This window comes from Caretta caretta, chromosome 8 (assembly GCF_965140235.1).
Source record: "Caretta caretta isolate rCarCar2 chromosome 8, rCarCar1.hap1, whole genome shotgun sequence".
Taxonomy (NCBI): Eukaryota; Metazoa; Chordata; order Testudines; family Cheloniidae; genus Caretta; species Caretta caretta.
Window position 1 is genome coordinate 66,598,127 of NC_134213.1, and position 26,967 is coordinate 66,625,093.

General features: G+C 42.2%; 1 protein-coding gene across 7 annotated transcripts in view; it reads left to right on the forward strand.

Annotated features, from left to right (window-relative positions):
- Positions 1-26,967, forward strand: part of CAMSAP2 (calmodulin regulated spectrin associated protein family member 2) — a 173,457-nt gene that overhangs the window by 9,056 nt on the left and 137,434 nt on the right. For 6 of the 7 annotated variants that reach the window (XM_048859874.2, XM_048859878.2, XM_048859876.2 and 3 more), the window contains exon 2: positions 7,206-7,465. In XM_048859874.2, the coding sequence (XP_048715831.1) occupies positions 7,206-7,465 (260 nt within the window). Of the gene's footprint in view, positions 1-7,205; positions 7,466-16,073; positions 16,176-26,967 lie in introns of those variants that run through there. The other variant, XM_048859881.2, reaches the window with a different exon arrangement.

Genomic DNA, 26,967 nt, shown 5'->3' on the forward strand with positions numbered 1-26,967 from the left:
CAACATTTCATAGTCTTTCCTAGCAGCTGTAATTATATACCTGAACAGCAACAGGGACAGCACAGAGGCCAGTAGAAACCAATTCATGCTTTTCTACTTCACGGTCATGTAAAGGTTTAGGATTTCTCTTAGAAAGGATTGATTTACTAAAGGGCCACTATCACAAAAGTCCACAAGCAAGATGGTCATTTCTACTGAAGACTGATTGTCTAGTAATCAACAAGGATATGGTCATTAAAAAGAGTTCATAGAATCATCTTTTTTCTGTATGATGCCCTCGCTTGAAAACGGATTGATGTGAGGTGACGTGAGTACAGCTGTTTTTAACTTCACTCTTTCAGTAACCTTCCTTAGGTTTCAGAGTAACAGCCGTGTTAGTCTGTATTCGCAAAAAGAAAAGGAGTACTTGTGGCACCTTAGAGACTAACCTATTTATTTGAGCATGAGCTTTCGTGAGCTACAGCTCACTTCCACGGATGCATACCGTGGAAACTGCAGCAGACATTATATACACCCAGAGATCATGAAACAATACCTCCTCCCACCCCACTGTCCTGCTGGTAATAGCTTATCTAAAGTGATCATCAAGTTGGGCCATTTCCAGCACAAATCCAGGTTTTCTCACCCTCTACCCCCCCCCCCCCCACACACACAAACTCACTCTCCTGCTGGTAATAGCCCATCCAAAGTGACAACTCTCTTCACAATGTGCATGATAATCAAGGTGGGCCATTTCCTGCACAAATCCAGGTTCTCTCACCCCCTCCAAAAACCACACACACAACTCACTATCCTGCTGGTAATAGCTCATCCAAAGTGACCACTCTTCCTACAATGTGCATGATAATCAAGGTGGGCCATTTCCAGCACAAATCCAGGTTTTCTCAACCCCCCACCCCCCATATGGGGTATGGGGGGGGGTTGAGAAAACCTGGATTTGTGCTGGAAATGGCCCAACTTGATGATCACTTTAGATAAGCTATTACCAGCAGGACAGTGGGGTGGGAGGAGGTATTGTTTCATGATCTCTGTGTGTATATAATGTCTGCTGCAGTTTCCACAGTATGCATCCGTGGAAGTGAGCTGTAGCTCACGAAAGCTCATGCTCAAATAAATAGGTTAGTCTCTAAGGTGCCACAAGTACTCCTTTTCTTCTTCCTTAGGTTGGTAGCAATAAGTTGTGAGGGTAACAGTAAGTGGCCATGTTACTATGTGGCTAGCATCCTGACTTGGAAAGAAGTACTCATAAGTACTGTCAATAATGAGTTTCTCATGCCATGAATAGTAAGGGTTCAATTCACAGATCTCTAAGTGCAATTCCCCAAAGACCTAAGATGCTGAAGAGCTCAGTGGATGAAATTCCACCAGAGAGCTCGATGGATTCCTACCTCTTTATCGGATAGTGAACTCATGGCTCTGAACAAAAGTCTGATCCAGTCAACCTTGTCAGTAAAGTAGATGGAAAAGCTCTTCAACATTTTGTTATAGAAAGCAAATGAGCGAGCACTAAACCAACCAAAATTTTGAACAGGTCTTTGTGTCAAGACACTGTTGTTATGCCAGGGGAAAACGTGGTTGGGGTGTGTGTGTGGTTTGTTTTCTTTTTCTTTTTTATTGCAACTAGTTCTGTTGTAGACAGAAACAAATGAGGAAAATCTAGATTAGACAGAGTTCCTGTGGAATAATTTAGCCGTAAGCCTCAAAATTGTGTTGCATTAATTTAAATGGAGCATGTGGGGTCAAAGATGTTAACGTGACCACGTTACTGTCCAACATTAAACAGCTTTAAACAAGGTTCGAGGTTTGGTATACAGAGATCTCTGCCTGCTTAATACCATGGCAAACACACCTTTTATTAAAAGATTATAAGAATATTTAAGGTACAGAAAAAAAGAGAAAACCTTTGAAATGTAAAATATTAAGTAAGATCTTTATTTTAACAACATTCCTTGTTCCCTTTCCATGGTGAAAGTTTTTAGACGAAGGCAGGGAAAAAAATCCTGACAGTCTTTTAAATAACTGTCCTTTTTTGTGGGGGGGAAGAAGTTAGCCGAGATGGGCTGGAGCTGTTGTTGTTGTTAAAGTCCTATTCCATTTCCTAAAAGGAAAAACAAGGCAAACACATGAAGGGAAAGAGAAGACCAGCAAAGGTAGAAAATACAGTTTCTGTCTCTGGTGTTGACTCACCTTACAACCTCACTGCTGGGGAAAATACAGGCACAGCACATAGTTTTATCAGCCACTCCAAGATCTGGAATGCATCCGATGAAGTGAGCTATAGCTCACAAAAGCTTATGCTCAAATAAATTTGTGAGTCTCTAAGGTGCCACAAGTACTCCTTTTCTTTTTGCGAATACAGACTAACACAGCTGCTACTCTGAAACCTGTCCAAGATCTGGCTAACTTTTACCAGCAGTGAGCTTTGTAGGGCATTGGTTTTAGCTGCTCTTCGGTGACAGGTTTATAGCAGTGTTGCAAATTATTCTGGGTTGACTGGCTAAACCAGACTTTTATTAGACAGAAAGGGGTAAAAAAAAAAAAAAAAAAAAGTGAGAGGAAGGAGACAAAATAAGGGGGGTAGGAAAAGGACCACATAGGAGTGAGGGAGAAGGGGAGACAGTCTTACATCCCAGATAGTGGCTGAGATTTAGCTGGAGTTGCTGGAGGTGTCATTTAGGTCCTTCCTCTTATGCCTGGTGTGGCCAGGATATTTTTCAGGATCAGGATGTGTTACATTGGATTTCAGGGTCCTAGGAGTTGGCAGCCATGATGGTGAAGCTTGGTCCTCCACCTTGTCTTGTCGAGTTTGCCCAGTGTTTGCATCTGTCCCTACATGTTTTCTCCCCAAGGTTTTTTGTTTGTTTGTGTTTTGGAACCTCAAAAGGGAATGATGGGTGGAATAGCCCATCCCCTCCTTATTTTGTCCACCAATTAAGTCTGACTTCTGATGCACCAGCTGTGGTTCACTGATTTCTGGTCTGCACACTTCTCTTGTTTTACCAGACATGATCTCCATACAGTCCTTGAGTTATATCAGTAGGTCTTTTCATGTAGACTAATTCAGTCTGTCTCCCTTTTTCACCTTTTCCTATCATTTATTGTTCTAGGTAAGGGTGCAAGTTTGTCACAGAAGTCACGGATTCAGTGACTTTTCTTGATTTCTGCAGCGGCTGGTGCGCCTTGCTCAGGGGCAGCTCAGGTAGCCCCTGGAGCAGTCTTGGGCCACCGCAGCAGACTTTGGGAGTGGAATGGGGCAAGGGTATGGGGTGGGGGTGGGGCAGGCTCTGAGCAGTGCTTACCTGCGGGGCTCCCCGGAAGCGGTAACATCCCCATCTCTCAGATCCTAGGCAGAGGCATAGCCAGGCACCTCTGCACACTGCCTCCGCCTGCAGGCACTGCCCCTGCAGCTCCAATTGGCTGTGGTTCCTGGCCAATGGAGCTGCGGAGGCAGCACACAGAGTCCAGGTTTCAACATCTGGAGTGAAATCCTGGCCCATTGAAGTCAATAAGAGTTTTGCTGTTGACTTCAGTGAGGTCAGAATTTCATCCATAGTGTCCCCACCCCATCCCTGCTCTCCCAGAGGAGCTCAATGCCCAGTGTACCCACTGACTTCAACTGGCAGGGATTTTCTTCTCAAAATCAGACTGTAGTTGCTAAAGTTTCTTCCCTAAAATTAGACTACTTTGGAAATGTGGCTCTCTTTTTATATATATCTCAATAAAATGGATACAATAGATAAATTTCATTGGTCTTGGGTATTTGTAAAACACTTCAAGATTTTCAGTATTACAAAAGTACAAAGGTTGGTATAGTAACATAATAATCTTCTGTATCCCGTATTTCAAGTTCTGTCATCCTTGCATATTCTGGCTTCTCCTGCTAGTTAATCTTCAGTAGTGACTCCAGACTGGTGCCTGGATAGAAGCATAAAACTTACGACAGTCTTGTTCCTTTTGCCATGTGTAATGGTCTCTTGCATGCACCAGTCTAGAGGATATCTTGAATTATGTTCTTGCTTATTACTGTGTTACTATTTTATTGCCTTATTTGTACAGTGCCCAAAATGTTAGGTGTTCTGCTGACACAGAATGGGACAGGTTTCTCTCTCAGAAGAGCTTAAAGTTTAAATGGGCTATATACAGACACGGAGAGAAGGATTATGACGAGAGAGCTGGAGGCAGGAGGCATGTGGAAGGAATAAATGGAACTGGTTATTCGGTTGCTTAGTTGTAGAGTAAATGCTTTTTTAATAGCAAATTGGAAGGTCCTGTGTAGGACTGTGAGGAAACAAGTGTTTGATATATCTGTAGGTGGTGAGGGAGGCTTCATGGTGTACAGTAGTGGCTCTCAACATGTTCCATACTGGGACTGTCTATCCAGTTAGCAATACAAGAAGGGCATGGTATTTGTGACAACCACCTCTGCCTCCCTCACAAGTTATCTAAGCTGAGAACCCATGTGTAGAGGGTCCAAGGGAAGGATTTCCTGGTGTATGTGGCAGTATAGGAGTAGAACACATGCTTGTGGAGGTAAGAGATAGGAAATGTTAATGCAGTTATTTTACAAAATGGCTACTGAAGTGTTTGTCACATATCAACATACATAGTTTGTCAGTGTGTGTTGAACTATGAATATTCCTAAAATTTCAGATTGGTATCAGAGTAACTGTAAAAGTTTACAGTTCACTTGGTATTTTGTAAAGGTGATAAGTTCCTTGACAGCTTAAATATATTAAGATTCATTTTAGGGCACGTGATCAGAGAATAATCAGTAGAAATGTATGACATAGCAACTAAACTTCCTTCATTTGATAAAAAGAGTAGCAAACCAGCTAGAAATGCATATGGCATCCTCTCATTTTCCTGTAGAGGGTTTTAGTTGAAGATGTGATGAACTTCAGTTTTGGTTTTTGATTATCTTACAGTATTTGTTCACTAACACGTCAAACTAGTCACAGCACGAGTAGTAAGGACCCTTTTTATATTGTTTCATGTTTGAAACTTATGGCTCAAAATCCACTAAACTAATGTATACAGTTAAACTGAGGCTTCAGTCAAATAGGATTCATTGTGCTATGTATGAAATGTTCAGACATCAGTATTGTACAAAATCATTTCTGTAAGTGTAGGTCTGAGACTTATCTTTTAAGGCATAAAAAACACTTATTTTTTTTTGCAAGATAATAGTTAGATTAAAATTGGGAAAGCCAGCAGATAAATTGTTTAATTGTGAAGAGGTAACTTTTGTTTGCCAGTGGATTTAAAGGGCATCAATTAGTTTTGCAGACAAAACATTATGATCTGCATTTTAAGCCTAAGATGTCAGACTCCTAGCCAGACTTTAGCTAATGGTAACTTTTTTCTATTTATTAAATTAGAAAAGTCTCTCTTCCCTCTTGATATATTGAATCTGCAAATCAGAAGCAACATCTCATCCAACATTGCCTTTATCTTGGTGGGGGACTGAGGGAGGCATTTAGGTACACATTTTGTTTAAAAACCTAGAAAAAACATCAGGCTTCTATTCCCCTTATCTCCTCCCACAACCAATTGATAAAAGAAAGGTAGTTCTTTAAAAGCTAAATTAAGGAAGCACTTTGACTTGACGTTATCAATGAAAAGATGATCCCATAATATTCTGTTGTTCCCACCTCCCTCCCATCCTCTGTGTGGATTAAGAATAGAAGTATGGCCATATTGGGTCAGACCAGTGGTCCATTCACCACCCTGGACTTTAAGTGGAATTGGCTGGAATTGGAGTGTCCCGGTAGAGGATCTGCTGAAGGGACATGAACGGAAAGGTGGGGTGGGGCTGAAAAAAGCACTCACGCCCCCCTTCCCTGGTGAATTGTGGGGGTTTTCACTTGCACTGCACATTTTATCCACCAGGTTAGTCCCAGACATCTAATAGTTAAGGTGCGGCCTGATTAAACGCGTATCTAATGTCTCGTGTCATTCTTTCGGCATAGCCGGACAGCCAGACCAGTATCCTGTCTTCCAACAGTGGATAATGCCAGGTGCTTCAGACTCCTAGTCAGGTCTTTCCTATCCTGTCACATAAGCTAGAAAGAGCCTGCAGTTTTCCTTGCTGTTTCTTCTTGGCCCTTGGCTCTTGTTTCTCCCTTCCCTGTCACAAGTGAATGGGCACTGAAACTCCAGCCCAAAGACTGGACATATGGTGTCTTGTCCCACAAATGATACCAGTCTAGCGTGCTTTGGGGTGACTGAGATTGCACTTCTAAGAATAGACGATCACCAAATGCCATTGTAATGCTTTTTTACGTATGGGAGTGGAAATCCTGAGGCAAGATCTAAGTCCTATCTGACATTAGTGCCAATATTATTTTATTTGATGTAATGTCGTTTTGAATTTTTATAGCCGTTCAGGTATACTTCTAAATGGGCTATTTTTTGATTCGTACATTTTATGTCTTTCATGAATGATGCATCTGTAATAACTGGTGTATGGTACTTGGGAAAGTTGTCATGGCTTTTCCTGTAAAGCTTGTGATAGACAGCATTGTGCCAATTTTGTGTGAAAATCTCAGCATAGTTTGACAAATTCTTGTGTAGCTTTTTGTTGGCTCTGCAGCCATTCATTGGAAAGAGAAATGCACTCTCTTAAAAGGAAGTCAGTTACACACACTTCCTGAGACAGCGTTTACATATTTCAGCAAAAGGGTATGGCTCTTTTTTCTCCAGAAGTTTTATGTACACTAGAATGTATTATTATTCTATTTCCATAAAATTCTGGAATGAGACAGATTGTGTTGAATCACAGCTGACTGACATCATTTTGACTTTGTGGCTTGAGCTATGAAATATGACACGAAAAGAAAGAAGGTTTGGCCATAAACTTGGAAAAGCCAAGACATTTTGAATTAATGCTGCTTTAAAACCACATCTTGGCCATGTTGTGCTTTGCAATGTAAAACCACTGGGTTTTCTCCCCATGCTAATACCTGTGGCCAAATTTTGTTTAACAATATTACATTTATAAGTAACTTTCACTTCTCACTGTATTGTTCAGTTCTTATTCTGTAATGAGGTTCCCCATAGTTGTGTTAAAATAATGTAGAAATAATTATATAAAAAGGGATACTTCCTAGCTAACAACTTTTATGTAAAAGTACTTTTATGTACTAGGTACCTTTCCTAGTACTGTGAAGTGTTGTTTATCTGATTATATCTTTTAATTCTTGCAGAAAATGTTCCAGAGGAATTGCGAGAACCATTTTACACAGACCAGTATGACCAGGAACACATTAAACCACCTGTTGTTAACTTACTGCTATCTGCTGAACTCTACTGTCGTGCTGGAAGTCTTATTCTCAAGAGTGACGCTGCAAAACCACTTTTGGGTCATGATGCTGTTATACAGGCCTTGGCACAGAAAGGTCTTTATGTCACTGATCAAGAGAAGTTGGTAACAGAAAGAGATCTGCACAAGAAACCCATTCAGATGGTGAGTGTGGCTTCTGTATTTTTTTCCTTGGTGCTCCTAATAGCAGTATAATTATTTATGTTTGACTTAAGTCTCATCATTACTTTTATCTCAAGAACTATATTCAGTTAACTTGTGGGAGGGTTAAAGACTCCCCCTTGCCCCCTCCCTTGCCTCTCCCTTTCAAAATGGGGAGTAAGGGAGGATTCCAAAATTTTGAGATCACATCTTTGAAATTCTTTCAGATACCAAAACAAAACACATTTTCCTCCTACAATTCAAGTGTCATTTCATCTGTGTTTCTGTTCTAAGAGCACTTTTCTGTGTCTGTGCATTCCCTTTCCTCTTCACCAGTTCTCTATACCTCTAAAGAATAGCTCATAACTTATTGACTGTGGAATACTTAATAGTTCTATAAATTTGTAGGTTTTATATAAATTTTAACTTTATTAACATGGTCAGCTGTAACTTTTCACTTTGTAAAAATATATTGAAATACAGCTTGATATAGCTTAAAATGGGAAGTTGACTTTAAAGGCAGAAGGTGAAATCTTTCCTTTATTGAAGTCCATGGCAGTTTTGCCATTGACTTCACTGGGTGAGGATTCCACCCAGAGTGGCTTATTCTCTGAATACTACAAAAAGTTTTTGTCAAGAATAACTTCTGGTCTTGGGCTTTTATCTCTTAGTCATTTCTGAAATAGAGGAAATAAGATGAAAATGTAAATGTTACCATTAGTCTGTCAAATTCCTCTGAGTTGGGTGTACCCTAGACCTTCCTATTACAGGGGTGTTCCAAAAAATACTGCAGTAGAAAGTACAAGCAATACTGGAAGTGCTTCAGCAGCTAGCATAAGGGATTTCTCAGGAACATCTGTGACTGGATGACTCTGGGAAAATATTCCTATAGACTAACTTGTAACATGAAGATGATTTTTTTAGGGATGTTGAGTGACACCTAATCAGGTTTAAGAGCTACAATTTAAATAGTTATCTTTGGAAGGGGAGAAGAAGCTGGTGTGCTTTGTACCTTGTCACAGCTGCCTTTGTAGGTATGTTACTGTGATTTTGTGTATGAAAGGAAATACTGCCTTTTTCCAACTCTTCAACCTCTAGTGTCTTGAAGGGCAAAGTTCAGAGTTTGGATTAAATCCAGTAGGTTCACCCTGATATCAATTTTACTAATCTGCCCTGAACAAGTGGAATTTTCCTCTGTTTTTCTTTAGTGGTTTTTAAAACAGTATTGAGATCCTTTTAAAAAGCAAATTCTCAATGACATAACAGAATGTCATAGTCCAATACAACAATACATAGTATTCCTATCAGTTACTTAATCTGTATAAAACATTCCAGTGAACAAACCAATGGTACAACTGTTAACAGATATTGTCAATATTTAGTTCTGTACCTAATACAAACTACAATACTAATTAAAGCCAGGCTCACCAAAGGCTTTTGGTTCCAACAGTTACTATAGTCTGAAGACAGCCTTTTTTAAAAAATTTGATTTGTGAGAACTGTGTGTGTATATACACTCACCTGTGGAGAATGGATACATTTAGATAATTATATTAAAACCTTATTCTGTCACTGGATTTGTTTACATATGACTGAGAGAAAGGGGTTGCTGTTGGTTGGTTATGCAACATATTAAAAATACAGTAATGAGAGATGAAGCATGGCTGTCCACTACAAAAGATAATTTAGAAGCAACTCTATTAAAGAAATAATCACAATGTGACTTCAATACATAAAGTTGAGCTGCTGGAGACATTTTGCTTTATTTGTATTCCACTAGTGACCATGCCCCAATCAGTGTGCTAGAAGCTATATAAATGAGTAAACACAGCCCATGCCTTGTAGGATTTGTGGACTCCCTAAATGAAATCCTGGCCCCTGTGAAGTCCATTGCAAAACTCCCCTTAACTTCACTGGGACTAGGATTTTACCTCCAGCCCATAGATCTAGCGAAGATAATCTACAGGTTGGTTCTGTTTCTCTCCCTCTACTTATAGAGCAGATTTGCTACAAGGAACCTTCTCTTTTGTTTTTCATAATTCCTATTTCTAGATGCATAGTAAAGAAAATGACTTAAGTCATCAGCCCAATAGCTGAACCTACAGCTTCAATTTTTCCTGGATCTCTTTCACTTGGAATCTACTTTCTGAAATCTGCTCAGCACTACATTTGGTAGTTGTTGTGGTCTGAGCAGTTCTGCAGCACTGGTCTGGGAATAGAAATAAATCTACACAATAAATTTGTTAGAAACCCAAGTTGCTAAAAAAAATTTTTATTCTAAAGTGTGAGATTATGAGCAAGCAGTTAACATGACTTAATCTGCATCATGTTTATATTGCCAGGAAATATTTAGGCCTATTACCTATTTTAAAAAATGCACAGAACTAAATTCCTTAAAGCGGCTTCAGGGTTTGTTTTTTTTTAAAAAAAATGGATAACTCCCTTCAACCTTGTAGAGCGCTCTGTTTTGAAGACACCAGTGTTCCACAGGTTGTAGTAAAATAAGGATTTAGCCAGGTTTTTTCCTGAACAAAATGAACATTGAATGCAGTTGATTTGTTTTCTTCACTCCATGTTGACATTGTTGATTTCTCTTAATAAAATAAAAAACAAAGGCTAATCAAAGAACAAGGGGGCATCTCAATGAAATGAAAGGCAACACATTTAAAACTACTTTTTTTAACGCAATGTATACATAGCAAGACATTGCTGAGGCCAAGAGGAGTTTAGGGTGACAGATTGTAGACCTGTATATGGATAATGAGAACATTCAAAATTTCATGACAGAACATACAAGGGATGTAAACCCTCATACCTTAGAGCAGTGATTCTCAACCAGGGCTTTGGGGCCCCCTGGAGGGCTGTGAGCAGGTTTCAGGAGGTCTTCCAAGGAGGGCCAGCATTAGACTTGCTTGGGCCTAGGGCAGAAAGCTGAAGCTCCAACACCTGGGGCTGAAGCTGAAGCCTGACCAACTTAGTTTCCTAGTGCCTCCTGTAGCAGGGGGCCTAGGTAATTTCCCTGCATCCTACCCCGTAATGCCAGCCCTGGCTTTTATATGGAGAAAAACAGTTGGTGAGCCGTGGAGTTTTTATAGCATGGGACGGGGGTGCCTCAGAAAGAAAAAGGTTGAGAACCCCTTCCCTAGAGCATACATGAGCAACTATCTGACTGGGATAAGCAACAAACTTCTCCTTTTGTGCAGTTCACTCATTATGGAGTGTTTTGTCCATTCAGAAAAATCTGGTGCTGGTCACCTTTGGACAGGATACTGGACTAGATGGTCCAGGAGTTCTATATTGAAAGCAACCTAGAGACTTTATTGTAGAAGCCTACTGCCTGCTTTCTCAGTGACCTGGATCACAACAAGCACACAATACCTGTGCTCAAAATTCCGCACTGCTGGGAGGCAGGGACACAGGCTGGGGCTGCTCAGGCCCCATGCCCAGGGCAGGTGGAGGGACCCAAGCTCGCCCATAGCTGCCAGTGTGACGCTCCAGTGGGGAGGGGGCTTGGAGCCACAGCCCAGCCACAGTAAGAGCTGGGCAGGCAGCTGTGGGGAGCTGTGTAGCAGACCCTCCACCTGTCCTGATCAGGGGACCCGAGCAGCCCCCAGCCCATGTCCCTGCCCACTAGGCTTCCCACCCAGGGCAGGTGGAGGGTCTGCACTGTGATTCCTCACAGCTGCATGCCTGGCTCTTACCCAAGTTAGAGCCCTGCACAGATACAAAATTGTTATCTACATCTGCCCTGCTATCCTCAGAAATGGTCCACGGATATAAAACTGCTCCCTGCAGATTTGCAGGGCTCTATGGATTGGGTTTGTCATATTTTGTACTTCTAAAATTACATAAAAGTGTGGCAGATGTATTTGTAAAAATCAGTACATAAATAAAATAGCCATAGATACAGACAAGGTACTTGAAACCTCCTTCTCTCAGAAACCAAAAAGGTAATTTTTATGTTGGCTAGTTTTCTATCTAACGGAGACCTGAAAACAAATAAACTCATCTGTCCTTTTTGCAAACATTGAATTAAAGGAATCATCCTCAATCCTTTAATACTATGGCGGAAAATAGTTCTGACATTCTCTTCCTGCTCAGGGTAACTTCCTCTGAAGTAAGGAGTGAGTTATGTGGTGCAAGACAACAGGCTGTTTTGAACAGTGCACTGATAGTAGCAAGGGAAGATCATGTCATGGAATTCTGGAACTCCCACAAAGTCCAAAGATGGTTATTTCAGACACCTCCAGTATTCTGGACAAAAGGAATGAACACCACCTCCATATAGTAAACGAACTAATAAAGAATGAACCCTGCCATGCAACTGACATGATTCAAGACATTTGTAATGTCCACAGCTTGATAGAGCCTCTGAGAACCACTCTAGTAGCCAAAGATAGCGGTCTTAACAGTCTTGAGGGAGCTTACATAAATATTAGTGTTTAAACTAATTGTCAGTGGCCTTTGTTCATTCTACATGAATGGTGCTTCCTATCCTCTCCCTCCCATTCAATGTAATCTCAGCACCATAAATGTTCAGTTTACAGACATAGTGACTGGAGCCTGGAGGACAGAAAAAAATCTATCTGGTCACCTACCTGGATTCTTCAAATCTTAGGAAAAAAAAATCTTGTCAGTACTTTAAGGTTTTAATGGTTTTGTTTTGAAGTCCCAAATAGGTATAAGGCCTTCATGTTAATGAGAAGCAGGGAAGGGCTTGTGTCTAGGAAATGTATAAAGTGGTAGATGTTCAGCTATGTGTGCTTAGAGCAGTAGATTAATTCAACTGTGGGAGGCTTGAGAGCATGGGAATCTTTTTTCCTTGTTACAACACTCTTTGTGTCACCTCTCACCATAAACTTGGACTTTAATTCAGAACACCTCTCTCTTAACAGTTTTCTGTGATGCAACTCCACCAGGATAGAGGGGCTCTAGTGCAAAAAGTGTTTGAAATAGTCATGTGGTGGTTGCTCTTCTCTGTTTGAGTCAGAAGAGGTTAGAATAGGCTAGACCTGGTTCAGTTTTCAACTGTAGAAAGAATTAATTGGGGGAACAGCTGCAGAAAGGGAAGAAGTTAAAACCCAACTGAGCCTTCTGTTGTATGTAGTGGAGTTTTTTTGTTCATTTGTTTAATTTATATGATCGTCTTTGACCAGTTGAACTAAAAGCAGGAAGCAGAGCCACTGGTTGAACCAAATCACAGGAAAATTGACATTTTGTTTTTAATGCCTTCTGCAAAAAAGTCTTAAGCATGACTTTTCTCTAGTTTTGATCCCTTTAATGGTTGGTTTATTTACATGTATAGTATTTGCCTTTATTTTTTTCCTAGGAAAAACATAGTATTCTTCAGGTCTATATTAATACAATACTTGTAAGGGGATTTTTTTTATTCCACAGAGAGATCATGTCAGGGGTATATTTTGTTTTGTTTGAGGAAACGTGTCATATTAAACTTCAGTGAATTTTTTCCTTTCTTCTGGTTTCAGAAAGCATGCCACATTTCATAATTGTAGACTATGGGAACTTTGTTATACATAATTTTTTTTCTAGATGTTTTTGCTTTACAATAGCTACATATTTTCTTGTACTGTAGTAGGCTACAACTTTATTGAGCTGCATTTTTGCCTCACCAATGCTGCCATTGTTTTAAAAAAGGGCTCTCTCAGTTGTTTCCCTTTAATCTGGAGGGTAGGGGCTGGGAGCTCCAGGGTCCCCCTCCGCTGGCGGCTCCAAGCTGCTGGGGTCCCCTCCCTGCCACCCACCACAGCTGGGAGCTGCTGGGGTCCCCCTGCTGACCACAGTGGCCTGGGAGCATAGGGGGTCCCTCTTGCCACCTGCGGTGGCCCAGGAGCAGATTACTTGGATTTAGGAATAGAGAGCATGCTGATGAAATCTACTTTGGAGGATAAAGCTAAAATTCAGAGGGTTTTTGATAAATTGGAAAACTGGGCTATAGACAACAAAATGAAATTCAACAAAGACAAATGTAAGGTGCTACACTTCGGGAAGAAAAACCAAATGCATAAATATAGAATGGAGGAATAACTGGCTTGGCAGCAGCACAGTTGAGAAGTATCTGGGAGTGGTGGTGTATCACAGGAGTCAGCAATGCAATGCTGTTGCAAAAAAAAGCAAAGGCAATTTTAGGTTGCATTTACTTAGGCATAGCATGCAGGTCACAGGAAGTGATAGTACTGCTCTGTTTGCCCCTGGTTAGGCCTCAGCTGGGCTATAGTGTCACCAATGTATGGAAAGGATGTAGAGAAACTGGAAAGGATCCAGAAGTGAGCAACAAAGAGGGATGGAATGCAAGTCATATGAGCAAAGGCTGAAGGAACTGGGTATATTTAGTTTGGAAAAGAGGAGATTAAGGAGGGACAGGATAGTGGTCTTCAAAAATTTGAAAGGCTTCCATAAAAAAAATGGAAAAGTTGTCATCTCTTGCACAGAGGGCAGGACAAAGGGCAATGGGTTCAAATTAAATTATAGCAGATGTAGATTAAATCTCAGGAAAAACTTCCTAACTTTAAGAGCAGTAGGACAATGGAACAGACTGCCTAGGGAGGTTATGGAAGCTCCTTCACTAGAGGCTCTCAAAAGGAGGTTGGGTAGCCATCTGTCTTGGCTTGCTTACCCACAACAAGTTCTGCATTTTGGAAGGGGATTGGACTAGATGACCCCTGCAGTCCCTTCTAACAGTATGATTCTAAGTAGTAAGGAACCAGGTGAAGCCACCCACTGCAAGTAACTGGGTTGTGGTCAGGTTCTCCCATCATCTGGGAGAAAAAACCTCAGGGCAGTCCTTTACAGGTTCACATATTTGACTGGTCCTCCGCTTGCTGTGTCTGATCCTAGACATGAACAATCTCTAAATTATCCAGTTTACATGTTTGGAGCAAAATGAGCAATGTGAGAAAGCAGAATTGTAGCATGGGAACCATTTGGATTCATTTGACTAACCTCTTTCCTTTAAGTGAGAAGGGATTGAACACCATTGGGTGGGACTATAGTAAGGATCCCTTCCTTTGCTCTCTGCATCCAGGAAGGAGTTCTAGGGATGTGAAAAAGATATTCTAGCATGATGTGGCATCATTATATGATGCCATTTTTGTGACAACATAATTATGTGATAATGCAATATTACAGTATTACAAATCATCTCGATGTGACTTAGTAACTTCTACAGTTCTGTCAAATGATAGTGTATCTCCTCAGGTAAATAGAGAGGGAGTTTTCAAATACTTTTAAAATGCAAAATTTTCATATGAATCTGCCCATGTATCTGATTTAGAGAAAAATTCTTAAACCATTGTCCATCCAGGTGCAGGGCAGATGCACTGGAGAGAGGGGAGACAAGACTGCATGTGTTTTGTTGAAGGTTAAAGAGCCCAAAGTGCCACTACTGCAGGCCTGGCATTTTGCAGGGGAGGGAGTAAAGGATCCACACAGAGTGGATCATCTCGAAACACCTCCCACCTGTCTTCCTCCTGCATAGGGAAATGTGGACAATTTTGGCTTCAAAATAAATTCTGGAGTCTAGAAAATTGTGACCAGAGTATACTCTGCATCTAACTTCACCTATCTTCAGAAAAAATGAGCCATGTCTCCAAATGTTTCCATGTATAGTCATTCAAACACAGGAAGATGGGAGCGAAGAATGTGAAGAACATATTAAGTATCTTCTAATAAGTCTATTTACAAGGTGGCTACATTTTGACCTTATCTGGGAAGATACTGTTCAGTTACTCAGCTCTTTATTTACTGCAACAGTAATCTCAAATTCACACATATGCACAGTGATTTATAAAATATTTTAACTTAAAACTGTAAACACTTCTGCAAACATTAATCCTCACAACATCCTTATAAGGGTAGTCCCACTTTTGCAGTTGTAAAACTAAGTAGAGGTTAAATGAATCAAACAAGGTACCAACAGCAAGTGAGCTGAAGCCTTGGGATAAGAACTCCGGACTCCCTGATTTCCAGTGTTCTATACTACCTTTCATGATAAGATTTAATTCATAGTTTTTTATATTTTGTAAGTGGTTGTATACTATTAAAACAATTCAAACCCCTGTTAACCTACTGTTCATTTTTTAAATTGGTTGTTTGTCTAGAGTAGACAGAACCATCATTTTTACATGTTTAATGTGTTTTAATAGCTAGGAAAAGGTGGTAAGGTTCTCTCTGAATTAGCATACTTTTGAGCTCCAAGCAAGATATTAACACACACAATTTGTATACTATACTGCTGGTTTTACCAAGGCTGGATTTTAAAATAAATAGGCTTTGTAACAACCATTCTAATATTTGTTATCCTCCATTTAGTTGCTGTGTACCTTCTTTTAATATCCTTTTTAAAAAGTGCATTCTGTGAAGAAAACTGCTTAAAACCATTCTCCCAACACAGTCCAACTAGATTTATTTAAGACTATCTCTTGGTATGCTAAAATGTTGACCACTGGAGACTTCAATGTAGAAATTACTACATTTGTTTACCAACTGGAATGGAACTTTGAATGTGCCAGTATTGGTATCTGTAGCTAGGGTCTATAACTCTCTAATCCAATAAGAAAATTTATGCCCAATGCAGATTTTGGTCTCTTCACAGAATGTTTCCATTTGAAATGACATCCCTTTTCTCCACCTTGTCAGAGGAATCTGTTTCTCATTCCCTGGGAAAGGACACTAAGGGTTATATACCCCTCACCCAGTAAGTTTGCAATTACATGCTGCAGATCCTGGAGTTTCATATAACAGTGTAAATTGCTGTTGAATTCGTTTCATTTTTACAGCATCAAAAAGCATAACAGATATTTGACGGAGTGAAAAATAAGGCATGGTTCCTGCTTGAAGACTTTACAATCTAGTTTTAAGTGTGATGTGACAAGTAAAGGTCTCTGACTAGAGGGATCGAATGGGGTGAGAAAGAATGAAGGCTCACACAAGAATGTGAAGTTACTCAGTTGAAGATGTGTACATGCTTCATGGCTTAGTTAATCTAGCTGGTTGTTTCTTATTGACTCACCATGTATGGCAATCTTGGGAGAAATGCATTTAGGGAAGGATTAGAATAAGGGGTAGATGGTGGATCGATGAACTAGGATTAGTGTGTGAAAATAGACTTGAGTTCTGTCGATCTAGTCTGTGTCTGAAGCTAATGTACCACACGTTCGAATAGCTAAAGATAGTGGATTATATTTTGAGGCTGAAAAAATGCATTTGTTACACATTTTGCTTAATTTCTATTTTAGACACCTGATGGGCCAGATCCGGGCCTCGGCCCGTAGTTTGCCCACCCCGTGCTAGATTCTCCAGAGTTGAATCCACCACCTTAGCCACTGATAATTCAGTCTGCTGTTACCTCTCTCTGTGTAGTTTCTTTGTTTAGTTCAGATGTTTCATGTCAGATCCTTATTTGATTGAAAAGGATAGTAAGCAAGCATGTATAATTCTGCTGACTTTGCAGTGTCACTTAAATGTCATCTCACCTAATTTAGGAATGCAGTCAGTCTCCTTTTTGTAAGGTGAATGAACATCCTAAAGGGCAGTGTGTCAGGCTGCTCCCTTAGCCTGCTTTCACTTTGATCCCGTGGTTCCCTGTTCCTGGCCAATGGGAGCTGCAAGGTGTGGTGCCCTCTGCCTCAAGGGAGCAGTGCCCTCTGTGCCCCTCCCTCCCCCGGGCGTTTTACCGTGTGACATTGCTGCATGGTTCTGAATGTGTCTGTGTCTTGTATAGAAAATGTGTTGCAGTTTTCTGTCATGTGTAAATGTGAGTAGTTGATTTAGGATGAATGTTGCAGTAATATCTAATTAGAATTCAACATCTATAATATATATTCAAATGAACAGTCAAACAGATCAGTTTGGATATTGAAGTCTCTATATTATGCTGAAGAAGGACTTGAAGAGCAGAATATTCTTGGTCTGTTTCTTGCTGAAGTTATGCATTGTATACTCACTGAACAAAATGATTAAACTAAATATTTTTTTCTGCACTGTAAATACTGCCATGTACAAGTTCAATACAGAAGATTGTGTGTTTGACAGTCTACTTTGAAGGGAAAAACTCAAATAAAATTATAGCATTACAATGGAACTGTTCCAAAATAATTTCATTTATATGAAATACATTGCATCTCCAGAAAGTCTGAATTTGAAATTTATATAAATTGTGAATGAGCCTTTCTTGGAGAAATTGGCTTAGAAATACAGTTGTGTAGATGTTTAGACACTTTGCAGTACTGTAATACTTTCCTCTTTACTTGGATGCTGCTGAACAGATTGAGCCATGTGTCTAAATTGATTTGTCTTAAGATTTTATAAGAAATTAAAATTTCAATGAAAATAGTTATTTTTCTAACCTTCTTGTAAATGGGCAAGCAAAGCAGTATTGAACCAGAAAGTGAAAACTAACTTATGACAGGCATAACTCAACCAGGTCAGCATATATTAGTCTACCCTGCCTTGTCTCTAAACTAGGATATTAGTAAATACATTCCAACATCTAACACACCCTAAGGCTTTGTCTAGAGGAGGACAAAAAAAGTGAGTTGTGCTGGAGGGATTTAAATTTGTTGGATACAAGTTTTTAACGATTATAAAAACCCTAATGTCGCATGGGCAAATTGTATTGCTACTTGATTTAGCTCGTAGAGGTGAATCCTAGGCTCCTGTTAAGGTTCCTTCCCCACTCTGAACTTTAGGGTACAGATGTTGGGACCTGCATGAAAGATCCCCTAAGCTTATTCTTACAAGCTTAGGTTAAAAACTTCCCCAAGGTACAAACTTTGCCTTGTTCTTGAACAGTATGCTGCCACCACCAAGCGATTTAAACAAAGAACCAGGAAAGAGACCACTTGGAGATGTCGTCCCCCAAAATATCCACCCCCTCCCCCAAGCCCTACACCCCCTTTCCTGGGGAAGGCTTGATAATAATATCCTTACCAATTGGTACAGGTGAACACAGACCCAAACCCTTGGATCTTAACAATGAAAAATCAATCAGGTTCTTAAAAGAATTTTATTTAAAGAAAAAGGTAAAAGAATCACCTCTGTAAAATCAGGATGGTAAATATTTTACAGGGTAGTTAGATTTAAAACAGAGAATCCCTTTAGGCAAACCCTTAAGTTACAAAAAGACACAAAAACAGGAATACATATTCCCTCCAGGACAGCTAATTTTACAAGCCAAAAAACAAAATAAAATGTAACGCATTTTTTAGCTAGATTACTTACTACCTTTACAGGAGTTGGAAGGCTTGCAGCATTGATTTGTTTCCAGCAAAGGTATCACAGACAGACAGACAAGCTTCCCCCCCTCCTCCAGATTTGAAAGTATCTTGTCCCTTCATTGGTCATTTTGGGTCAGGTGCCAGCAAGGTTACCTTAGCTTCTTAACCCTTTACAGGTGAAAGGATTTTGCCTCTGGCCAGGAGGGATTTTATAGCACTGTAACAAAGGTGGTTACCCTTTCCTTTATTTTTATGACAGCTTCCACCTAGGAGTTGATGCTCCTGCAGTAGTAAAGTGCCATATTTGTTTTTCATGGTACAAACCTATTTAAATCCTCCATTTAGATTGCCTTTGTGATGGGAGTGGGAACAGTTTCCTGTATTTAAATTCTTTTCAAAGAATATGCAACATGAGTATTGCAAAACCACTGTAAAGTAGCTTATTTTGCAAACGTTCTAGAGCAATGAACACACTGTCCACACTAATCAAATCTGAGGGATGTCTAGGACTTTTGTTGGAGAAGCAGAGAGAAATGAGTACTAGTACCTTATAGCAATAGGATTTAAATCTTGACTATTTTAACATTGAAATGTATCCATTTGTTCACTCCAGTTAAATGACTGACCCAGATCTATACTGAAATATGTTGCTAGTCCAATTTGCTAAACACTTGCTAAGTACAAGAAAAGCTATTAGACTAAGGCAGTGGTTCTCAAACTTGTTCCGCCGCTTGTGCGGGGAAAGCCCCTGGTGGGCTGGGCCGGTTTGTTTACCTGCCGCGTCCAGAGGTTCAGCTGATCGCAGCTCCCAGTGGCCGCGGTTCGCTGCTCCAGGCCAATGGGAGCCGCTGGGAGTGGCGCGGGCCGAGGGACGTACTGGCCACGGCTTCCATTGGCCTGAAGCAGCAAACCACAGTCACTGGGAGCCGCGATCGGCCAAACCTGTGGACGCGGCAGGCAAACAAACCGGCGCAGCCCCCCAGGGGTTTCTCTGCACAAGCGGCAGAACAAGTTTGGGAACGACTGGACTAAGGTATTGCAGATTTTAAAAAGTGACACTCAGAGACTACATTTAGGACTCTTAATAGGAACATAGGAAATCATTTTAGAAAAATCCTACTAAAGAGTGTTAGTTGTAAAATACTGTATCTTGGAAAGAAATACTGAGGTCCTCTCCATACAATATAAGATGAAACAACTGTTCCAATCCCCCATTCCACTTGAAGAATTGTATAAATTATTTGGGATATATTGGCCGACAGTGTAGTAATTAGCATCAATGTTTAGCAAAAGTAAAAACTTGGAAACTTTAAAAACATCCAAACAAGGTTAACGGAGTAAGGTACAATATAAGTAACAGATAGTAGGTTGAGTACTTTAAGACTAACATGAGCAGAAGATGGTAGAACTGAAAGTGAATGAAGACTAAGAAACATCATACAAATAAAAAGTTTAAGAACTGCCTTAGCAGCATATAGAGAATTTTCCATATTGTCTTCAAACTTGTTACCCTTATAGTAGCGTTTTGAGGATTACTAGGGCTAGCTGGCGGGTGTAAAAGCAAATGAAGGCTAAACAAAATTCACAACTTGAAGTGCGCAACATAGGCAGCTGTACATCACCAGTCTGTACGAGCTAAAGTGTTACCAACTGTAGCAAGGCGATGACTCACCAGTGCGGTGCCTCCTGCTGGTGGTCTGGGAATTAGCTCTTTCCAGCTTACAGAGCACCCTCTGCAGGCCAATGTCTCGCCTACAGCTGGCCCCATGTCCCTTCCAGTGCCCTTTACCCTGGGGTTCTGCCCCAGCAGTACCCCCACACTCAGGGTCTTCCCTCCCAGGGGAACCCCCAACCCTCTAAACCCACCTTGCCTCAGTGGCTACTGCCAGTCATCAGCTAGCCCCTGCTCACTGGGGCAGACTGCAGTGTAATGGCCACTCATCATTGACAAGGGGTTAGGACCTGCTGCCTTTGCCTATTCCCAGGCTGCCCCTCTGCAGCCCCAATACCTTTCTGGGCCTTTACCAAGGCCTGCAGCCTGGGAGTTTACCAGGCTGGAGCTCCCTTTGCCCTTGCACTGCTCCACTTAAGGTACCTCGCTCTCAGGCAGCTAGCCTTTCCCACTCCAGGGCTAGAGCTTAGGGCCAGCTGTGGCCTGATTGGGGCATGGCCCCAGCTGTGGCTACTTCCTCCAAATCGGCCTAGCTTTGCTGTTTTAACTGCTTTTCCCCCGGCCGCAGCCCTCTCCAGGGCTGCTTTAACTATTGGCTTCCCTAAGCAGCCCTCTCCCAGGGCTGTTTTAACCCCTTCAGGGCCAGAGCGGGGTGACCACCCCACTACACCAACCTTATCAGACCAGGCACAGAATCTGCTCTGTTGCCGTTTACTATGATGATGATGGGGAGGGGAGTGAAGGGGAGATGATTACTTTTATTCATGTGCTGGAAAAAAAATTAATTTATCTTCGATAAATCTGTTAGAATTTTTCAAGGGTGAGCTAAATGATTCCACTCGGTCTGCTGTGCCTTTCAGTAATTTGGTCATGATTCTTCACTATGCCCAAATTGTAGCATGCAGGAGGGGGTGCAGGAAACTGGTTGCAGCTCTCTAATTCACGACAACCTGGGTATGATACAATTATTATTCCATTGTGTTATGTTTCTTTCCTTTAGTAAGGGCACTAAGATATATTTACTGGAATGCTAATGTAAAATATTTGTAACCCTTCTGTCCATCAGAGTCGGAAGCAACAAGGGCCGTGTTCGGTATTTAGGGGTTCCTTTTCAATAACGCAATGCAAAACCAGCTTGAGTCCCCAACCAGTGACCTGGGGCAGTTACATACCACTCCCCTGAGCACCTCTAAGAGGCAATACTTCCCCTCTCACAAGCACAGAGTCTGGGTGTAGCAAAAGCCTTTTAATAAAGGAGGGAAACTATGTGGCATTATGTTGGGGAAACACCACAAACAGGATTCATAACACAAACCATGTGCAAAAGACCCACCCCCAAGTAAGTTTGGCAGTGTCTTTTTCCCCGCAGGGCCTAAAGTCCAGCAACCCAACAGTCACCCCATCCACGGTTTCTGTCCTTGGTCAGTGCAGCCCCAGAGTTCAGAAGTTCATCTGCAGAGTTTACCTTCCATCCTGGGTGGAAGGGGGTGGAGGTATGGGGGCGTAACAGTCCAGAAACTAATCCATGCAGCTCTTCTCTCAAGGCACTTAGGCATATGTCTGCCATGCATTTGGTGGTCTGCCATAGCATAAAGACACTAGTGGTTCTTATGTTGCATTTTACCATGCTTCTGTATATGGCCTCCATCACTGTAGCATCTGATCAGTTGTCTAGTCTTCACCCAAACACACCCTGGGCAACATCTGCAGCAGTGTTCCAGCACAGAATTTCTTTACACCGTAAGCCAGTGGAAAAAGGACAAGAAATAAGATCTTTCATTCCTTATCAAAGCCCCTCTGCAGCTGTGTGTGTGATGCAGGAGTAACCAGACTAGTCTAGCCAGGGAAAGTCAGTTTACGTCTGCATCAAACATAGCAGTGTTTTGCATATGGAAGAGTTGCAGATGAATCCTAATCTAGTCACTTTCTCTTTGCATGCTTCCACATGCTGCATGCTGCAAAACTTTGCAAAGAACCAAAAGTAAGATGGAGAACAAGAGCATAAATGACAGAGCGGATGAGGGAGGAGACAAAATTGACTGTCAAAATGGTGGAATAAAAGGAGAAAGACTGGGTAGAGCAGAGAGACAAATGGTGGGGAGAAAAAAGAATAATAAGTAAGGCCCTCCTTGAATCGTGGGATGATTGTCAAATAATTGTGACTGAGTTGCGGACAAGACATGGAAAATCATGGAAATGTAATAATGGATCTTAATTATCTGTGGCAATTTTGAAGGGACTGACAGCAGGAGCCCCTGCCTTGGCCGCTCAGGGCTCCAGCTATCTGCCACCCATTGCAGTGGAAGCCTAATACTGCAGGATCTGCAATGTCATGAATTAAGTAGGGCCTTAATAAGTAATGTAGTGTCCTGGAGATTGTGTCAAGAAGCTCATATATAGAGAGCAGGGTCCCTGGGTTTACCAGCAAGGCCCATTAGTGTGGTAAATCTTCCAGTGTCAGTTGGCTATTAAAAATCTCCTTTCAGTAATGCAGCCAAGAAAGCCACTATTCACCACTACATTCTAACCTAACCTGCCACCACAGGTCTTCTCTAATGTCCTTTCTTCCCCAGGAGAATATAGGAGCAGCCAGTAGGTAGACTGATCCACTGAAATGGGGGTAAGGTACAAGAGTCCTGAGAGCTGCAGCAAAAGAGCTGTTAAAACTAATCAGTTGGGAAGGCTTACGAAAGGATATGCTTGCCTGCTGAGCGCCTAAGCAGCAAAGGATTTCTACAGGGTAAGCACATCTTCAGCATGGAGTAATGAAGAAGTGCAGAAGAGAGACCTGATAGCCCATTTTGCCTTGTCTCTGGTAGAGTTCTTATGGTTCATGGACCATAAGGAGAGCAGGGGGTTCTCAACCTTTTTCTTTCTGAGGCACCCCCAACATGCTATAAAAACTCCTTGGCCTACCTGTGCCACAATAACTGGTGTTTCTGCATATAAAAGCCAGGTCTGCCATTAAGGGGCAGCAAGCAGGACAATTGCTTGGGGCCCCATGCCACAGGAGGCCCTGTGAAGCTAAGTTGCTCAGGCTTTGGCTTCAGCCCCAGGTGGTGGGGACCCAGGCTTCAGCCCTGCCTGGCGGAGCTTCAGCTTTCTGCCCTGGGCCCCAGCGAGTCTAACACCGGCCTTGCTTGGCAGCCATCCAGGGGGCCCTGGACCCCTAGTTGAGAGCCACTGTTGTATCACATAGGAGCTCCACAAGTAGAGAAATCTATTTGTCCTGTCAGGTTCCTAAACCCTGCTGCAGCAAGGGCTGTACTTCAGTAGAGCTCCTGAGGGTAAGAGCATCCTCCAAAAACCTCCCTCAGATTGCTTATTTACTTCTGCCTCCTCAGATGCCGCCTAACTTCCTCTTCTCTCAAACCCTGTGGACACTCATTTAAAAAGCACACACAGGGAAGCTGCAGCATTGGAAAATATACACAGTAATGTATCTAAGTCTTTTACTTCCCTCGTCTTTGGCTGCATAAATGCATAGTATGTGCAACCTTGATAATACTTATTACTGACAGTATATTCAGCTTTACATTTTCAATATGGTATACAAACATCAATCCTCTCAATACCTCGTGAAATCTAAAATATTTTTGGATATAGGGATGCCGAGACTCATCAAGCCCTCAGATCGCTACCCCTTCCTGCTTCTCCACGTGGGCACCAATGATACTGCCAAGAATGACCTTGAGCGGATCACTGCAGACTACGTGGCTCTGGGAAGAAGAATAAAAGAGTTTGAGGTGCAAGTGGTGTTCTCGTCCATCCTCCCCATGGAAGGAAAAGGCCTGGGTAGAGACCATTGAATCGTGGAAGTCAACGAATGGCTACGCAGGTGGTGTCGAAGAGAAGGCTTTGGATTCTTTGACCACGGGATGGTGTTCCAAGAAGGAAGAGTGCTAGGCAGAGACGGGCTCCACCTAATGAAGAGAGGGAAGAGCATCTTCGCAAGCAGACTGGCTAACCTATTGAGGAGGGCTTTAAACTAGGGGAGGGCTCCTGCCTCATACTGAGAAAGAGGGACGATCAGCAAGTTATCTCAAGTGCCTATACACAAATGCAAGAAGCCTGGGAAACAAGCAGGGAGAACTGGAAGTTCTGGCACAGTCAAGGAATTATATTGTGATTGGAATAACAGAGACTTGGTGGGATAACTCACATGACTGGAGTACTGTCATGAATGGATATAAACTGTTCAGGAAGGACAGGCAGGGCAGAAAAGGTGGGGGAGTTGCATTATATGTAAGAGAGCAGTATGACTGCTCAGAGCTCAAGTATGAAACTGCAGAAAAACCTGAGAGTCTCTGGGTTAAGTTTAGAAGTGTGAGCAACAAGCGTGATGTCGTGGTGGGAGTCTGCTATAGACCACCGGATCAGGGGGATGAGATGGACGAGGCTTTCTTCCGGCAATTCACAGAAGTTACTAGATTGCAGGCCCTGGTTCTCATGGGAGACTTCAATCACCCTAATATCTGCTGGGAGAGCAATACAGCGGTGCACAGACAATCCAGGAAGTTTTTCGAAAGTGTAGGGGACAGTTTCCTGGTGCAAGTACTGGAGGAACCAACTGGGGCAGAACTTTTCTTGACCTGCTGCTCACAAACCGGGAAGAATTAGTAGAGGAAGCAAAAGTGGATGAGAACCTGGGAAGCAGTGACCATGAGATAGTCGAGTTCAGGATCCTGACACAGGGAAGAAAGGAGAGCAGCAGAATCCAGACTCTGGACTTCAGAAAAGTAGACATTGACTCCCTCAGGGAACTGATGGGCAGGATCCCCTGGGAGAATAACATGAGGGGGAAAGGAGTCCAGGAGAGCTGGCTGTATTTTAAAGCATCCTTATTGAGGTTACAGGGACAAACCATCCCGATGTGTAGAAAGAATAGTAAATATGGCAGGCGACCAGCTTGGCTTAACAGTGAAATCCTTGCTGATCTTAAACACAAAAAAGAAGCTTACAAGAAGTGGAAGATTGGACAAATGACCAGGGAGGAGTATAAAAATATTGCTCGGGCATGCAGGAGTGAAATCAGGAAGGCCAAATCACACCTGGAGTTGCAGCTAGGAAGAGATGTTAAGAGTAACAGGAAGGGTTTCTTCAGGTATGTTAGCAACAAGAAGAAAGTCAAGGAAAGTGTGGGCCCCTTACTGAATGAGGGAGGCAACTTCGTGACAGAGGATGTGGAAAAAGCTAATGTACTCAATGCTTTTTTTGCCTCTGTCTTCATGAACAAGGTCAGCTCCCAGACTACTGCACTGGGCAGCACAGCATGGGGAGGAAGTGACCAGCCCTCTGTGGAGAAAGAAGTGGTTCGGGACTATTTAGAAAAGCTGGACGACCACAAGTCCATGGAGCCGGCCGGATGCACTGCATCCGAGAGTGCAAAAGGAGTTCGCGGATGTGATTGCAGAGCCATTGGCCATTATCTTTGAAAACTCATAGCGATCGGGGGAAGTCCCAGACGACTGGAAAAAGGCTAATGTAGTGCCCATCTTTAAAAAAGGGAAGAAGGAGGATCCTGGGAACTACAGGCCAGTCAGCTTCACCTCAGTCCTTGGAAAAATCATGGAGCAGGTCCTCAAGGAATCAATTCTGAAGCACTTAGACGAGAGGAAAGTGATCAGGAACAGTCAGCATGGATTCCTCAAGGGCAAGTCATGCCTGACTAATCTAATTGCCTTCTATGATGAGATAACTGGCTCTGTGAATGAGGGGAAAGGAGTGGACGTGGTGTTCCTTGACTTTAGCAAAACTTTTGACATGGTCTCCCACAGTATTCTTGCCAGCAAGTTAAAGAAGTATGGCCTGGATGAATGGACTATAAGCTGGATAGAGAGTTGGCTAGATTGTCAGGCTCAACGGGTAGTGATCAATGGCTCCATGTCTAGTTGGCAGCCAGTATCAAGTGGAGTGCCCCAAGGGTCGGTCCTGGGGCTGGTTTTGTTCAATATCTTCATTAATGACCTGGAGGATGGTGTGGATTGCACCCTCAGCAAGTTTGCGGATGACACTAAACTGGGAGGAGTGGTAGATACACTGGAGAGTAGGGATAGGATACCGAGGGCCCTAGACAAATTAGAGGATTGGGCCAAAAGAAATCTGATGAGGTTCAACAAGGACAAGTGCAGAGTCCTGCACTTAGGACAGAAGAATCCCATGCACCGCTACAGACTAGGGACCGAATGGCTCAGCAGCAGTTCTGCAGAAAAGGACCCAGGGGTTACAGTGGACGAGAAGCTGGATATGAGTCAACAGTGTGCCATTATTGCCAAGAAGGCCAATGGCATTTTGGGCTGTATGAGTAGGGGCATTGCCAGCAGATCGAGGGAAGTGATCGTTCCCCTCTATTCGACATTGGTGAGGCCTCATCTGGAGTACTGTGTCCAGTTTTGGGCCCCACACTACAAGAAGGATGTGGAAAAATTGGAAAGAGTCCAGCGGAGGGCAACAAAAGTGATTAGGGGACTTACGAGGAGAGGCTGAGGGAACTGGGATTGTTTAATCTGCGGAAGAGAAGAATGAGGGGGGATTTGATAGCTGCTTTCAACTACCTGAAAGGGGGTTCCAAAGAGGATGGATGTAGACTGTTCTCAGTG